Genomic DNA, 18080 nt, shown 5'->3' with positions numbered 1-18080 from the left:
AAAAAAAAAAACAAAAAAAAAACAACCGTGGCTCACTCCGTCTGCAAGGCACGTAAAGTAAGAGAAGTCTGATTTGCATCTCTGGTTTTATAGTATGTTGTGATTAAAATTACTAAAAGGTATTTGTTAGACATACAAATCTCCTAGATGTCTTTAATAGTCAGATCCTGTTTTTCTCACTTATTCACTTACAGTTACTCACCTGTTCCCACAGACATTTTCCCATCTGCCTTGCCATTTCATCCCACAAGTTAGAACTGTCCAAAGGACATTAAGTTTTAATATACAATTCATAACATTTATACAATAGAAATAACCTCTTTACCTGGAAGAAAATGAAATAGGAATATTTCTAAAAGTATCCAAGAGGTGCTGAAAGGATTGCCATAGATAACTGATTTTTTTCATGCAGCTCAGGTTTTCTTGCATGCTCCAGGACTGCACAACAGCAACATAAGTTCCCTCCTTCACCTTACCTGCAATGCACTAGCAATTATTCTGTACTGAACTTAGGCTTAATTAGCAAAAGGGAGCACAAGTTTCAACAACTCACAGTTAATATCTACGTAACTTTAAAAACCTCTAGGATGAAAACCACATCCCTCTAACTCAGTTATCAGTTTCTATTTCCCAATTTCATCCTACATCTGTAAAAGGTCTGCTCTGTGTCTTCTTTATTACAAAACAAATAAAAAACCCTAAAGATTTTGTTTGCACCGTGCATGTATTTTTATTTCCCCTATATGATACCTGATCTGTCTTCTTGTCATGATCACAATACTGCCCTGACATGACATGATTCTTTATGTGATGGATAGTGCAAGCTATGTGAACACTGGCTAATAGAAACCCACCTGTCGCAGCTAAAACATGCCAAGCAATTTGCTGTACAGCGACAGCAGATTAATCAACAGAGTGGCTCATTGCTTAGACGCAAACTCTAGCATGACTGGGGCTTTGGCATCTCACAGGATTAGCAATAAACGCAGCCTAGAAGGAAGCCAAAGGAATGCAGGCAGTCAGGCACTACTGTGAGATTGCACCTGGACTTAATGATCTTTTACCTACCTAGGTGCTTGCTTACTCCAAGCAACAATATCATTTCTTGACTTTCTGAGGTGTAGTTTGAGGCTCCATGAAGTTTCACCTCTCCAAATCACCTATTACTTGAATCTCTCCAAGATACTTTTACTAAAAAAAATGAGATTGACAGCAGTATCCCCACGGAAGCATCTAATGTAGCTACAGCTTGCGCTCCCAGTTATTTTCTATTCACACAAATGCACTTCAAATTGTGAGTAATGCAACAAACCTACACAATATATTTTTGTTTGTTTGCATAACTGAGAAGTTCAGATATCTAATAAAGGGCAGTGCTGGACGAATATCACTCCAACCAAGGGAGGACAAGAGTAGCTGCAACAGCATTCATACCATCATCAACTGTAGAGATAATGCCGTTACAATAATAGATTATGGCAAATATATGCACGCACATGTATGTTTGTAGGTATATACAAAGCCTGTTTTTACATATTTATACATGTAAAATTTGTGTATGTATGTTTACATTCATATACATACATAATTGGCATAATGACACCTGTAAAAAAATAATAAATAAATGATGTACAGCCTTCAGAGCTGAGAGGAGTCTCAGTCAACTCAGCACACAAATCAGCCTACAGAGAGCCAACCGCAGCGAGCTGTCAGGGACTGGGCTTACATTAATGCTTTGGTTGGGGCAGTAAGGCAGGTTTGAAGAGAGCCACTCAATTGCCTTCCTACTTTCAGACAAGGGCTTGGCTGCAAAGCAGTGCTGATGCATGTGAACCAGGTTCCTTGCAGAGAAAATCAAGTCAAGGGCACCTATCTGTGTGCATGCCAGATGTCTCCCAAGCCCTGACAGACTCATGCAAGAACAAACCGCTAATTGCACATATACACATCGAAGGTGCTCAGTCCACAAGATAAGACTGGATTTATGCTGAAGCGAGATCTCAGACACACAGCAGTAAGGATGCCAGGGCTTTGGCATTAGTGGGAGATGAGTTTCAAAACCAAAAGCTGAAGTATGCTTTGCCATATGCATGTAATTGTGGACACGCACTGTACAAGTGCTGCCCTCTCATTCACTGAGTGTCTGCTGTTTATAGAGAGAGCTCCCTTAAAGACAGCAATGCTTAGAAGTTGTTGACAGCTACATCTGCTCTCTGCCAGAGCTAAAAATTTACCCTTAGTCAAGTAAGCATGAGCACATTAAGCTCAACCATCTTGAGATATAGTCTGAAAAATCAGTGTATCTAAATAAACAACCAGAACTGCTCATTAGTCTACAAGATGTGGAATAATAAGGCCCATTATTGGTAGATTCATTTCCAATGGGTAACACGAAGTCAGCAAGTTTGGAATAACCCTGTTATTTTTTCTGTCCTCAGAATTTGTATCCTATTTATGGCCCATGTCAGGGCTGCCTAAGGCCCCTTTTCCTATGTTGAAATTGTAAGCTGATTTGCAATAGTTTTTAATACAATAAAAAGTCAAAAATCCCCACAAGAAAACCAACAGTTTTCTTATTAAAAATATATTATAAAAAGTATCTGTTGAAGTCCATGTGACATAACTGCATATATATTAGACTTTACAGTAACTAGACATTCCAGCCTCAACAACCATAGAAGTTGAAAATCTCCAAGTCAAAATTAACAGTTGGCAGCAATGAAATCAGTTGCTTAAGTATTTTGAAGATTTTCAGACTTATTTGTGGAGAAAAAACACACTAAATACCAAGATAAAAATCCACTAAACTTCAAAAAACCTTGTTTCTTCATAAACACACAAAGCTTGTATTGCTTGTATTGTAAGGATGCATTAAATGGATACACAAAGCCTCCACAAATAATATCAAAGCTAGAACCCACGGCAGAAGTTCAGCATATACAACAGCATTGTGTTTAGAATAGTCAAATTGTAATATGCATCTTCCTAACAGCACGCTACTTGAAACCCTGACCTACAAAAAATAATATACAGCTGAACACAGGCTATATATTAAACAGTACATTTTGCTTTGAAGTATATTCCACATTCAGTTCTCAGAATACAGGCGTTAAACCAGCAGATATAGAAAACAGCTTAGACACTGTCTTTTAATCTCAGAACTTCCCTGCTCTGGCCTGAACATGTCAGTCTTCGTGGCAACTGTGCATTACTCAAGTTCCTTCTGTTTGTCTAGCTTTTGAAGCACACAAAACAGGTACATTCTCATACTTACAGAGTGGCAGCAGCAGATTAATCTGCTGCCAGAACAGAGCCTTCATTTTCCTAACAAAGTCATGCAGACTCTACAGATATAAACAGCCTTTGTAGAGGCCTACTACAAAGAAAAGCCACAGGGCTTTTCTGCATCCAATGCTGTTGTGTACAGAGCAAGTTAAACTACCAAAGATCTTTACCTGGAAGACTAATGAAATGTGTTTGTAAAACTCAGCATAACATTAAAAAAAAAAAAAAAGAACAAATGTTTAGAAGTACCCTAGTCATAACTGGAGAGTTAGCTTAAAAGATTTAAAAAAAAAAAGACAAATTAGCACAGAAAATTATTTTCTTTAAAACACTTTAAAGTAAAGCCAGAGTTAAATAAAGGTCTGTTTAAACTACTTGTACATCTTTGAACGCGATTAAGAATTAAGGAAACAGCAAACAAGAAGCTTGCAGACATTTAAAGTAAAAATATCAGCAATGCTAATAGTGAGTTGAACTGTTCACATGAACGCTATTAAATAAATCAGCAGGTCTGCATCGTGTCTCAAGACTGAAAGAAGCTACATTTCCCTTACATTTCTCTGATATTCACCCAGACAGATGCATTTTAACAGATGGCTCACAGTCCAATCCACATCACAAGTTTCATGCAACACAAGTACCTAAACATAGCAAGGACTTAAAGTTAATACTAACTTCAGACACATCAGAAGAAAAAACAGGAGTCCATGAGACTACCATAGATGCTGTCTACAAAAGCATAGCCAGCCTGTAAAAAAAACAAAAACAAAAAAAACCCACAAAAATAATTTAAGTGCTTGTTAATGGGAGTCAAGATCTTCACTCTAATAAATTTAAAGCAAACTGCATTAAAGCCAGTCTTTTGTGGTAAATCAGAGCAGCATACAAAGTTTAATATACTTTCAAAGTTTCGTAATAAACTATCTGCAGTATTGTGTCCAGTCTTGGGCTCCTGCACTCAAGAAAGACACAGAGCTACTGGAGACCTGAGACTGTTCAGTCTGGAGAAAAGTGAGAGGGGATCTTATCAATGCTCACACACATCTAATAAGCAGGAGTCAAGTGGACAGGGGTAGGCTCTTTTCAATGGTTCCCAGTGACAGAACAAGGGGCAGTGGGCACAAACTGGAACTGGAGAAGTTTCATATGAACACAAGGAAAAACTACTGTAATGGTGACAGAGCACTAGAACAGGCTGCCCAGAGACACTGTAGATACTCCTTCTCTGGTGAAATTCAAAACCCACCTGGATGCTGTCCCATGTAACCTATTGTAGGGAACCCGCTTCAGTAGGAGGGCTGGACTTGATCTCCAGAGCTCCCTCTCAACCCCTACATGATGAAAAAGTATCTGGTAAGAAAATACCATGACCTGAAATTCAAGGCAAGCAAAATCAAGCTATATTAAATTCTGGAAACTGCTGAAAGAAAAAGAAGCAGCACTTGCTCATGCCAGTTTCTTCTTAAGATTTGATGATCTTGACTGAGCTGGAAAATTCACAAGTTCCAATTTGCTTGTGTGCAGTTCTTGAAGATTAGAGACAGGAGGACTGCAACAGAAATCAAAACCTCAAATATTGAGGATCCATATTATTTATAGACACAAATTCAGAAGAGAATAGTATTGCTGCAGGTGTTAGTTTCAAATGCAAATGCTTTATGAAAAAAATCCAGAGTAAATAAATCAGTAGCATCGAAAGTAATTATGTATTTATACTATATTACCTGCTAAAATATTGTTCCGAAAAGGCAATGTCAGTGGCAATATAAACTGCTCAAAAGGCAAGGAAAAAATAAGTTCCTCAAAAAAGAGGGAAGATACTAACTTAATATAAAAATATTCAATCTTTCTTTCCCTAAAACAGGAGGGTACAGCTTATCAGGTTGTTTCCAAGAAAATGAGTCCTACTTATAATAATCTTAAAAAGGAAAACATTTCTGACAGATCATTTATGCTTTCAGTCAAACAGTCTGCTAGAAGGGTAGGGAGCAGGAGAACGATGTTTCTAGCTGCTGTCACTGATGACTAGGAAGCATTCCACAACCTACAAAGAACAAGTGCTTTGTCTATTTCAGTACAGCCTGGACTAAGTCAGTCAATCTTAAAAAAAGAAAGTCAGACAAACCTGAAAATGAGCATCTGAGATGAGGTTCTTAAAGTATTCTTTATTAATGTCATTAGAAGTTGCAGAAACAACTTTCTTGTAATATAAAGGCACAGGGAAACAGTTTTGATAAAATATTCCAATCAAACAGTAACTTACAGTACAAAAGGACAATTGTAATGCACATACAAACCCCAAACACCTCATTCAAAAATATTTCACCGTGCTCATCAATAATGGGCAATGACTAAAAATATAAATTGTTATTGTACAATAAATATCTGATAGGTGCAAACTGACCAAAATTTATTGCTCTCCACAATGTTTTCCCTGTAGTATTTTTTTTCCCCTTCTTAAGTTCCAAATTTCTTTTATAATCTACCTTACTGACTCATTTCCAAGGGAACAAAATCCCAAAACAAAGCTGACAGGACATTCTAGCAGTGACAGAACTGCCTCAAGTAGTAATCAGAGCTGGTAGTGTTTGTTTCTTTTAAAACTTGAACACTCATACTCCACTCTCTCATTGGGAAATGTGGTGGATGGTTTAATAAAAATTAAAAAATAAAATAAAATCAACTTCAGTGATAAGTCAAGGCTTTTATGGAGTGTAGTATTACTTAATGCTAGTCTAGCTCAAATAAGAGCATTTTATAATGAAAAATTATATGAATGCTCTGACAGCTTACGTCATAGCAAGTAAGTAAAACAGACTTTAAATGAAGGGAGGATAGAAATAGATAGAAATGAAAAAACCAGAACTTGCATTCGTCCTTCCAACTTCAGAAAGCAATTAAGACAAGAGCTAGGGAGGAAATTAGACTATATAAGCAAAGATGATTTAAAGTGAGAATTTAGAATGCTAACATATCCTTAATAGTCATCTAAGAAATCAAAAGCATTCTGCATCTTTAGATGACAACAATTCTTAAGCTTTGAGAAAGAAGGACCTATGAGCTATTTCCCTCACTCTGCTCTTGCAGCAATTTGGTAAAGCAACAATTTCCATCAGTCGTTTGATGCAGTATGAACAGCACGCTGACTTGGCTCTTGAAAAAAAAAAATAAATCACCACACATACAATCTTGCTCAGAATTTTTAGCTTGCAAGAAACATTGTTTTACACACACATTTAAGAAATGTTAGTTCTCTTCATTACTGTTACCAGAAGTAACATGCATATATTTTCTTAAGAGCAATGTTTTGTGAACATTATTTCAGGAAAATGATGGTTGTAGTAGTAAAAAAAATAAAAATAAAAATTATAATCAAGTAATAAATGGAAAAGCAAGCTTTGAAGTAAGATCTTGTAGCAGGATGTGAGGTTTTTTTTGGTTTTTTTGTTTTGTTTTTTACAAAAAAAACACTAATTTATCAGAGCAACTTCAGATTTACATACTTCATCAGTTTTAACTGCACTGGAAATAGACAAACTTAGTTCAAGAAAATGCATCGAGTGGATATTGTTTAATCAGTTTAGCTGGTAAACCAAAAGATGAATATCAAGTAAACTTCACTACACTTGAATTGAACAGAGTTGGTAACAATGTGAAGCAAATTGCTAACCTTCTGCACACTTTTATTCAAATGAGGGTTTTCTTCTAGTATAAGCACATAGTTTTAGAAGCTCTTCAAACAGCTATGGAAATTTTAAGAATTATTTGCTTCAGGGTAGCATTTTTTTCCCTTACAATTAGTTTAGGAACAGATAGACAAAACCATTTTCTTTGTTTTTTGCTCAACTACTCTGGAGAAGCAAATTTTTACTTTTAGTCAAGCCTCTATCCCCAATTCCAATTAACGCAGGATATTTTTTTTAATATTAGTCTTTCCTTAATTCTCAAAGAATGTCTGCTAAATGAAGGTTTGCTCATACCATGATTTTCTGAAGAACAGTCACATGAATGTACTGGTATTAAGGATAAGGATTTTGTACAGTAATTACATGAAGTGAAATCCCAAATGGCAGAACTACAAAAGACATCAAACAAGTGTTAATTCAAATGACATCTGAGTTTAAAGTAACGTTAAAAAAAATCTAAGCATATTAAACTACAGTGTAAAACCCTCTAAAATTAGACAGTAAACATGGGAATCCTGCACTCACAGTAGGAATGTACTGCACAGCATTAACATGAAAGCCTGTTAAACTTGAAACAATGCAGGCAGCTATATTTACCTGTAAGTAAATGCCACTTTAGGGTGTTTAAAAAAAAAAACAACCAACACAACAGAACACAAAAATGAGACCGTGTCAGGAAATAGGCCTTTAAAACAGGCCGGTCTAACTTGACTTTCCAAGTAAGAACATCAGTTTCACAAAACTGTGATACTAATGCAGTTTTATGTAAAGTACCCTTTGACACACAAGCTGTCAATTAAACTATCACAGTCTTTTTTGACCTACTCCATTCTAAATAGTTTAGGAGAAAAGTCAATAGTAGCTCAAGTTTTAATTCAGTAAGTACCTTGTCTGTTTGCAAAGGAACATTACAATACCACAGAATCTATGGTATTTAGAAAGCCGATAAATTAGTTTCACTTCTTCATTTTCTCTTTTGAACACACAAGTTCAAGACTTCACTGTATGTGTCTTTGCAATAGTGTTTTAGCCAGTGTTGCAAAAGATTTTCATTGTGGACTACCTCACATTGTTACTGAGTTGTGCAAGGTATTCACGCAGCTCCTTTGCTGCTTGGAATCTGCCGTATCGCTTCTTTGGGTTGGCACACTCATCCAGCAAGGCCTCGAGCCGCCCATCTTTGGCAATGTCAGCTGGGGGGTCATGAAGTAGTCCTCCAGAAGTGCCACGCCATGTGGCGTGTCTTGATAAAAGGTTCTGACAAATAGCGTAGTAATTGTGGTCCACAGTGACACGAGTGCAAAGAATCTCTTTTGAGAAGGACAGACAAGCTTCTTTATCACAGTCATCAAATTTGCTTTCATACCATACATCCCAGTTTTCAGGCTTATCTGTGAAATAAGGAGACAGTTAAAAGTGAGAGGAGGAAAAAGAGCATCTGGAGTACAATACACATGTACCCATCAGCTTTTTCATTGGTCATTTGGTCATCTCTGTGACTGAGCAATTCAGACATGGTATAAAAGTTAGGTTTCACCTAATATTAAGAGAAGAGGAAAAGAAAAGGAAAGTATGTTTGTGTGGTCATGAATACTGAAGTAAACATACTGTGTTCAATACATAAAAATGTTTTCTTGATGGATTCAGACAATTTTTATGTAAGCTCTCTGAAAATGTGTAATTAGAAATCCAGTTGCAAACCCAGAGGGATAAGGGTGAACAAACAAAAAACAAGAAAGGCAACCCCAAAATACCCAAAGCAAAAGTAGAATCACTTGGATTTCTGCCATAAGCTTTTGCAGAGCCTAGAGTTTCACATTCAGTGTCTCCAGCCCTTAGTTTTGTAAAGTTTTCCCTATAAGCTCAAAAGCAGCAAAAACCTCACGCAATACCACTTTGTCAAACATCTGCTGCTGCTCCTTTGAGCTTTTACAGTCAACACAAAGATGAACAAGTTTTCACTATTCAAATTTGGGAAGAGCATTAAAACTCGAATTACCCAGTCCTTCAATTCCATTTTTACAGAGCACTTACATGAACAACTGAAATAGAAGCAGGCTAAAAAAAAAAAGTGCATGTCAATTAGCTTCAGGTAAACTCAAAGCTTCATAACATTGAAAAACTGGTCAAGCTAATTAGTAACATAACTGTCAAAGAAAGCTAATTTATTAATTTGTAGTCTACTTGTAAAGCTAGCTTCTTTTTTTTTAAAGCACATACACATAGTATTGCACTCATAGAGAAAGAAGAAAAAAAAACATGGAGGTGGGAGAAGTAAGGGGAGAGAAAATAAAAGAAACTTACTCTGTCTGATTAACCTTTTGTCTGCTACCAGAACATTTTCTGCATCCACAATGATGACTTTCCCATCTCTTGGTCCAACTGCAAAGTTGTCAAAGCTGACATCAAGGAGGTAGAGTGCAAATTCAAAGTCATTATTTGTCAGCTGCTCAGCTATTTCCATTAACTGCCAGGCCAGATCCACTCGTTTCTCCCACGGTGCATTAAAATAACTCCACAGCTCTTCTCCAACATAATTGACAGCCACCATTCTTCCACACGCTCCTAAGTACTTTGCGAATGGCCAACCCTCATCAGATGGGAAACTCTAGACATAAAAAGATAATTTTGAAACTTTCATTAATACAAAACAGCTTATACTTTAATAGGCTGTTTGATCATATCTAGAAGAGACACTTGTGAATGTCCAGCAACACTAGCAATAAATTCATTTCCACATACTTCTAGATTTTCAAGGGAAAGAATAAACATGACAAAAATATATTTGAGCAAGAAATGTTGCTAGACTGTTAGAGAGGAAAGCTTTGGAGGACCTGATAAATCATCAAGCTTTTCACATAGATATCTATACACATTCTTCCACCAACCATCTTTGATGCTTGATCTACGTCCATAGTACTAACAAGTACACTCCCTGGAAATATAATTTTGCTTCTGCCGTCTTTAATTAAAACTTTTCTTTTTAATAACCTAGTAGAATGAACAAAGTGCATCTCCTTGTTTCCGCTCTTCCCCTCTTCCCATTTTCCCCAATTGATTGGATTTCCTCTGAGGATCCTCTCACTTGAAGATTTCACAGAAAGGATTACAGAACAGATTAAGGTATAAAAGAAAGATTAGGGTTTTACACATCTAGTAGCCCTTAACAATCTTCCTCTTGATTAATTCCTACATGTATACTCTGCATGTGTATTACACAAAACCACATAAAATGATATCAAAAATAAGATGTCTCCATTAGTAACTTTCTTGAGGTTAATACAAAAAACAGCAATTGCACACTAATAGCAATAAAAAGACAGTGTATTTTCATACTTCAGCTGTGCTGAATGTGCCCTAAAGCTTCTATGTAAGCAGAATAGCATTTAAAAGATATCCTCTGTATTATGGATCAGAAGAAACCATAAAAATACTAAGTTTAATGTTAAATGCTGTGCACTCAAGATTTCTTAAAGAATATAACATACACTAACTTCAAATATTTAGAAATTCCACTGTGTGCCCACAAGGCTCAAGACATCCTCTACAGAATTTTCAAGGAATTTTCTGTGGCCAATCTTGTATCTATGGTACACATTTAAAAAATTAAAATCATAATTAAGATATATACTTCACCCATTTTGTCAACTTCTACAATTGCAATGGCAATTATAGAAGACAATTTTAGAAGAACTATTCACCATTAGAAATAAGTACTTCTATTCTGCCTTCGAACACTTACGTATCACAAAAATCTTTAAGACAGCTCTTTCTTATTTGCTCAAAAGGACATCGAATCCATGTTAGTAATAGAATAGGCTGAAAGCCTACATCTGGACTTCTGCTCTGTTTTGAGTTGTTTCTGTGCTACTCACAGAGATAAACCTAGTCATGAAAAGCCCTGAGGATGCTACAGAACTAATTTGATATGTTCAAAGCTAGTATGGTTGCTTTCAAGCTATAATAACATGTAATTGAGCAGAATTAAACCTCTCTCACTTACTGAATCTGCTATGCAATAATGGTGACATTATCCAGTCTTCAGCTTTTCATCTGAGCTTCAGGGAAATTCATGAAGGTGGCAAGCTACATGCAAATACTCACCAGTTCAGGGCAAATCAAGTGACATTCAACATGAGAAGAATGGGTTTGTTTTGTGGTTTAAAACAAAACCAAAACAACAACAACAAAAAACCCACCAAAAACAATAACATTCGCACAAGTAAATATCTCTTATTCCACAAACAGAGCGATATAATGAAAATGCATACCAAGAAATGCCTTCAAAACAACATTTCGTGTACTTTTATCATTACTATATTCAGTCTTGGATCAAAACAAGCCCCAGTGCATCTTTATATATACAGCAATACATACAGGTGTTCTCTATCGTGATATTGCTTACAAAGGAACACACCACTTCAGTCAAGAAGAAGCCACAAAGAGTTGGTGCTAAGTGATAACCTGTAGGGAACTCCCAGTGAGTTTTTCCTTCCAGTGAGTGGGATCAAGGGGCAAGACAGCAAATTCTAAATACTGATTGCTTGTATAAACCAGGAAAAGTCCTGATAGCTTAGGATCGAGGAAGCCCAAACCTGCATTATCTATCCTGCAAGCATGCAAGTCTACTATCCGTAGACTACTTTTATAAAAACAAATTTGTACCCTGAATTGGAGAAAACTGACCTGCTTCTCTGATCAACACAAGTTTAAGTGATTTAACCCAACGCAAAATTTTCATGTTGCTCCATTTTAGCAGCATTCAATGCAGAAAGTTCAACCACTACAGCAATTATACCTAAATCTTTTTATTTAGGTACTACTTTGGACCACTCTACTCCTTTTCTTCTACCCCTCTCCTCTCCGTCCTGCTGTTCACTTTTGCCTCTCTTCCCAAATGCAAGTTCAATCACCAAGAGCTGATCATGGCAAAGGGCTTGTCTCCATCAAAAGGAAAGGTGCATATTCCTCCCAGTCACATCAAGTAGAGTCATTTCAAACCCCTTCTTCGCTTTCTGAGGAAAGCTGGTACTTGCTGGGCTGATGCTGAGTTGGACCAGTAGCCAGATCCAGCTCGTGACATCACACTAATACTGAAAAAACAGATGGAGGCAGGCCTGAATGGCCAGGTGCAGAAAAGAGGAAGGGCTAGAGGACTACTTCCTATCAGTAGCAGGGATTTATGTAATGGATTAAACAGATTTCAGAAGTATAGCATTATCCACATAGGTTCAAAACATCTAGTATGCTTCCCGTGTTGCATACGCTAAACTTCATCTCACAGAAGAAATTCTTGGAGCAGTTTAAATTATTTAGAAATAAGCTTCCCAAACAATACCGCATGCCATACTGTTACACAGATGTATTTATAACTCTGTGGCAACAAAAAGATCTTTTGACATCAGAAGTACAGGGAATCCTGCCAACATCTGCACATGTACAAACAACATCTCCGCTTTGGCTCCCCTCCAACTGGCACACAGCAGCCACATCTACACTTCATTACCCAGGCCAGTAGCCGAAGAAGGGGATAAAAATATGTACAAGTGCCCCATTCAGTACTTTTATATTCACTCCATGAACTTGACAGGAATATCAATGAAGAGCAGACCTGTTGTTTTCTAAGTAGAGATTTTTAACTTTTTATGCTTTAAAAAATAAAGCGGCACATTTCTGTTGAAGATTATAGGTAACTTTCTTCTTTTTTTAAAAGACGCATTACCCTTCTGAAAGCCAATAAGATGCAAACACAAAATTGTACGGTTGTTAAATGCTGTTTCCACAAACAAGAAGCACTGAGAAACAAGAAGAATACACAGCAGCCAGAAATCCCACAAACACTTGGGTACAGTTACAGACAACATAGATTTTACTTTAGTTCTCATGCTGCTGGTAGTGTAAATATTTGATTAGGTCACATTGTACTTGAACACATAAAAAACTATTGGACAATTAAGATTACATATGCTCTTTCTCAAAAGAAACAGCTATCTGATAAATTAATCTAAAATTCCAATGCTCCCGCTGACATCTTATCTTTGAATATACAGGTAAATGCTGGGAAAACCACAGTTACATCCCAGTGTTTAAAAATACAGAGCTGTTTGTAGGTTTTCATGTACAAGTAGCTTAGTAGTTCTCCCTCATGAGAACTGTCATCTTACCCTATTCATACAGCAAAATGAGTAATTTTTCTAACAGAGAGATATAAAACAGTAAATACAACAAAACTCCTGATGCCTTCATTCCAATGAATTCACACATCAAAAATTTTTTCCATGCCCTGAATAGTTACTTCTCACCAAGCAAAACTGAGCAAGCCCTGCCAAAGGAACAAAGGGCACTTTGTCCCTCAAAGAATAATATTGCACTTATGTCTTCAAAAAAAGAACAAAACCAAAAAGCTGTAGTCTAGGAAGAAATATTAAGGATTAATATGGTGAATCCATCATTTCACTCAAGAATAAAACACACTATTAATGCATTTGTCTGCCTCACTCCCATCTGTCCATGCACAAGACGACACACAAATGTGCCATTGCTTTGAACACAGGACTGTGAATTGGGTCCTGCAGCAAAGGCTCAGCAGCTTGAGGCCAATAAGGCCTCAATAGGGTAGTCTGCAATAACACAGAACCTCACTGAATTACACACATGAAAGAAAGAATAATAATTTGTCATAATCAAGCATATAATTCACTTTAATTATTAAGTCTCAAAAAAAAAAAAGCCAAAACAGTTTGTGACAACTGAGAGACAATTGAGACCTTGAGCTTTTTGTCTACTGTAGCATTAAAAGATACAGCTTTTCATTTTCAGGAATGCTCTAGAAGACACTGTACATCACTACCCACTTTTATATAAAGTTTAGTTTTGTGTTTTAAAAAAAACTAGAGTAACGTACACAGAGAGCTACACCTTAAAGATGACAAAATTAATGGAAGAGATGCAAATATGCAATACAATGGGGAGTCTTCTTCCTGCTTGCCATCACTCTGAAGATCCTGATGGCGAAGGACCTCTCCATAACACCTTGGCTAGAATTACCTCAACGAGCCATGCCTGCCCAGGTATGAGCTGGTACAGCCACCAGAGTAATGTGCCACTCCTCTAAAGGAAAAGAATTAGTTCTCTCTCACAAAGTGCTGTTGATTTTGCAGAGTAAACAGAAGTAGGGCTTGTATTAGTCACCAAGGCAAATAAGTACAGCTCTGGAGCCAGGCAGACCTGGAGATCAGACTGCACAACGAAACTTCTCAGACGTAAAGGAGGTTAAAAAGCAGCCTAAAAAACTGATGCCTTCTTCTGTCATGCCGTGATTTGCACTTTAGAAGATCTGGATTCAAATGTATTTGTGAATGCTAGTGAGTGTAATGAAGACTATTTACTACTCAATTATATGCCACATAATCTCATAATCTAATGTTCATCTGAAGTTCCCACAGTGGTTGAACATATTTGAATGCATCTCACTGTTCCACACTTGTGGCATTGAAGGACTCAGCTAGCAGAATGGTGGGGCTGGGATGATGGCTGCACAACATGACCTAGTGGTCTTTTCCAACCTTCACGATTCTATGATACTACCTGTTAATACAAAGGACTAAGCACTACCGTGTCAAGATATCAGTATCAGCCAAGAAATAAATTGGATACTTGGAATTTCACTATAAGACACACAAAGCAGCATTGATAATTACTATGTTAAATACCACGTAGTTGTTTCGAGGCGTTTATCTGTCAAAAAAGCACCAAAATTCAGCCACGACAAAAGCCTGAAAGGCACCACGCATTACAACTGGATGGCACTGCAGCAACAGTTAGACCAGAACTGCAGAAGATACCCAAATGCTAGTGCAGAGTCCGGGAAAAAGCTGCAGAAATGCACTTTGCCTATAGTTCACAGCCAACTTCTATAACTGTAAATATATAAAGCCAACAATAAATAAACAAATAAAACAGCCCACACATGACTCACAAGCATTTTATTTACTTTTACCTGCAAAGTTTGCATAGAAGAATTTCCTTTGAGGAAAAAAAAAAAGGGAGTGAACCCACTGCCCTGTTAGCCATGCAGCTGGTGCTGCAGCACTGCAGGACCGGCCCTAACTGCACTGGGGCCACAGTTATGAGAACACATCAGTCAGTTCTGATAGCAGAAGAGTAGTGTCCTTCACTGCTTGCCATGCATCCTTACTGGATAAACAGCCACTTTTACTGAAAACACAGTTTTCTAACTTAGAAGCAATTTCCCACTCCAGCAGTAGTGCTCCATCAGTTACAGCACAGTCAGTTTCCCAAGCACTCTCTGCCTTTCTCCTCTCCTCTGCCTCTACATACAGGACTCAGGATCTTGTCGCTGGGCTCTGTGTGTGAGACAACACATGCTTCCTGCTCACAGCATCCAAACAACAGCAACTTTTGGTGCTCTACTGCCTGAATACGTTGCCCATATTTACATTAACTATTGCTTCAGGTGCATCAAATTGTGATTAAAAACAAGAACTCAATATTTACGTGATAAGTTTTACAAGACTACATGCATAACCCTTCACATATAGCTTATTTCATTTCAATGTGAATTCAGATTAAAAAAGGTGAGATTTAGTGAGATTCTACAAAACTAAAAAACAATAAATTACTAGTAAGGAAAGACAAACTGTGCCAAGCAGACTACTTTATGAAGCAGAATGCCAGAAGGGGCTTTATTCTTCATTGATTACACATATACAACTGCTTAACAAACGTTAACATGAACGGTATCAAAAACACGTATCTTAAGTCTGCAGTAAGTAACCTACACAAGACTATGACGTTTTATACTACTGCCCACCACCTTACAAGAGAAGAACATCATGCTCTGCTATCAAGTGAAGTTACAGACCCAACTGCAAGCTTATTCCAGGAAAAGCTTTACACCAATTATGATACCACACAGTTCTGCAGGCACTGCCACTGAGGAGCGACCACGCTCCAGGCTTCAAGCTCAAATCCCAATCTTACATTTTAAAAAAGTTTCTGATGAAAAAATTCCTAACTTACTAGCTGTGACAGATGAGTAAAGTGACTTTTCAATCACTGTCTGCTCCTATCTGGTTGGTGCTAAAATTAAAAAACACAAAACTGTAAAGCACTAGATATCACTCAGGTTTGCTTTCTTGGAAGCAGCTGACTTTTAGAAGAAGCCTCTGCTCTCATTCCCATGCCAGTATCTGCCTTCATCAATCATGCAGAAAGTATGCCATGAAGCGTTTCGCATATCTTATGTATAAATGGAAGCAAACTCCTCAGTCATTTATCACTTCTGGAAAATAACCTCTCATACAGAGCACCCTGCATCTTGCTGTTGCAAAAGCTGCGTAACACAGAGTTGTGTATAATGTGCTCCCCTGGTAGAGGCTGGAAAAGGAGTTGTGTGTATGGTATAAATGAGAAAAATTGATTCAGGTTACATACGTAAGATACTTTACTCCTGATTTAAGGAAGGCATTCAAACCTTTATTACCCATCATCAAAGCTGCTGAATGTACCTCTGCAGAACACACTAACTTTACAAAGTTTTGCAACAACAAAGCTGGTCTGAAGTTGCCTAAGAATGTTTTCCAGGATACCCTCATCTATCAACACTGCCAATACTCTGTGAAACACTTCTCATTTGATTAGAGGTAACAGAACCATACCACACCCCGGAGTGGCAAGGATTGCCTTACTTCCCACCAATGTGACCTGCTCTGCTCTCAGCAGCACTTTGAGTAAGACAAATGGTGAGCAAAGCACCCCTTAAGCTCCACATGCTGAGGTTTTTCATCTCTTCAGTTGATTTACCTGAAAACCTCAAGGCTCATCTACACTTTGTAAAGAGCTGACATAAACAAACCAGTGCTCCCCACTGCTTGGGACCCAGCCCTGAACAGTCAGTGACACAACTAAGCCATCTACTTCATCTCTAAGGACTGCACCGCCCCTGCAAATTACAAAGAAGCATACTTTTTGCAGGAAAGAAACTCTTTACAAAGAAGATTTTTGCAGCCATCTAGGTATTGGATCATTGTGCTGGAACGTGCTCAAAGCCAACACCCTAAGTTGTATGAAACACAGCCAAAACAATGTGATTCCCAAATCACATCCAATACACTCAAAGTAAGACAGTTTACACTTTCCTTTTTATGTGGAGTTTCCTTACTACACTTAGGAGCAGCCACCAGACTGTGCCTTCCGTGCCCTGAATAGCAAGCTGGGAACTGGGAGGAAGAACAAACCAAGTGCTTCAGATAGAAAGGCCAAAGGGAAGAGCACATGCTACCCTGAAATATATTTTTAATTAAGCACAGTTCATAAATGCCCTCTCTAGAAATGAACCAATAAAGAAAGGTGCTGGAGGCAGAGCCTGCAACCCTACTTTCTGGGCGCTGAAAGTTTTTTGGCTTCCTCACTAGGGAAAAAGTGGGTGTGTGTAACAGCAGTCACACAGCGATGCTCTCACACACACTTGCAAATATTCTCTTTGGAATACATCAGTTAGAAGCACGGACAGCTCGGCAGGCAGACAGCACAGCTCTGAGCCCAGCGTGTGCAGTGAGGGCGGGCCTGGAGATCGTCGGCAGAGCTAAAAGCCAAAATATAAGGGACGGGGAGCTGCCAGACACGAGCAGGTGTGTACAGTTGAGTGTGCCACAGAACGCAGTGCTATACCGCCAATTTTTGACCTAAAAATATGAACGAAACGCAAAATTTAAACGATATACTAAAGTCAATGCATATTGCCTGTGTAACAGCAAGAAACCAGGGCTCTTAAATACACAACGCAGGAAGCACAACTGCTGAGAAGTGAATGCTATCTTGTTTGCTGCTCCATCTTTCAGCTAGGAAACAACCATTTTGACTGCCAGAAATGCCAGATCCGTATTCAGCTCCGAGAAGAAGGCAAGGCAGCACGGCTCAGCTTCGCACGAGGCGAGCACGGCAGCACTACGGCACGCAGAGCCCACGGCCGCCGGCGACCCCGGCCCCGCCGAACCGCCGCCCGAAGTGCAGCCCGCATCACCGTCCCGCGCTCAGAGAGGCGAGGAGGACGAAGCCCCGAGGCGCTCCCGCCCGCCGGCCGCTCAC

At 38.2% G+C, this 18080-nt stretch overlaps 1 protein-coding gene across 1 annotated transcript; it reads right to left on the bottom strand.

Moving 5' to 3' along the window:
- Positions 1 to 5417: 5417 nt before the first annotated feature.
- DIPK2A (divergent protein kinase domain 2A) lies at positions 5418 to 16506 on the bottom strand. Its single transcript, XM_010716387.2, has 3 exons — positions 16502 to 16506; positions 9276 to 9577; positions 5418 to 8362 (listed from the first exon to the last, which is right to left on the bottom strand). Exons 2-3 carry the CDS (start codon positions 9520 to 9522, stop codon positions 8031 to 8033), a joined length of 579 nt encoding a protein of 192 aa, XP_010714689.1. The 5' UTR covers positions 9523 to 9577; positions 16502 to 16506; the 3' UTR covers positions 5418 to 8030.
- Positions 16507 to 18080: the final 1574 nt, after the last annotated feature.

This window comes from Meleagris gallopavo, chromosome 11 (assembly GCF_000146605.3).
Source record: "Meleagris gallopavo isolate NT-WF06-2002-E0010 breed Aviagen turkey brand Nicholas breeding stock chromosome 11, Turkey_5.1, whole genome shotgun sequence".
Classification (NCBI taxonomy): Eukaryota; Metazoa; Chordata; class Aves; order Galliformes; family Phasianidae; genus Meleagris; species Meleagris gallopavo.
The sequence above is the reverse complement of the archived record's forward strand: the minus strand, read 5'-3'. Positions and strand labels throughout refer to the sequence as shown.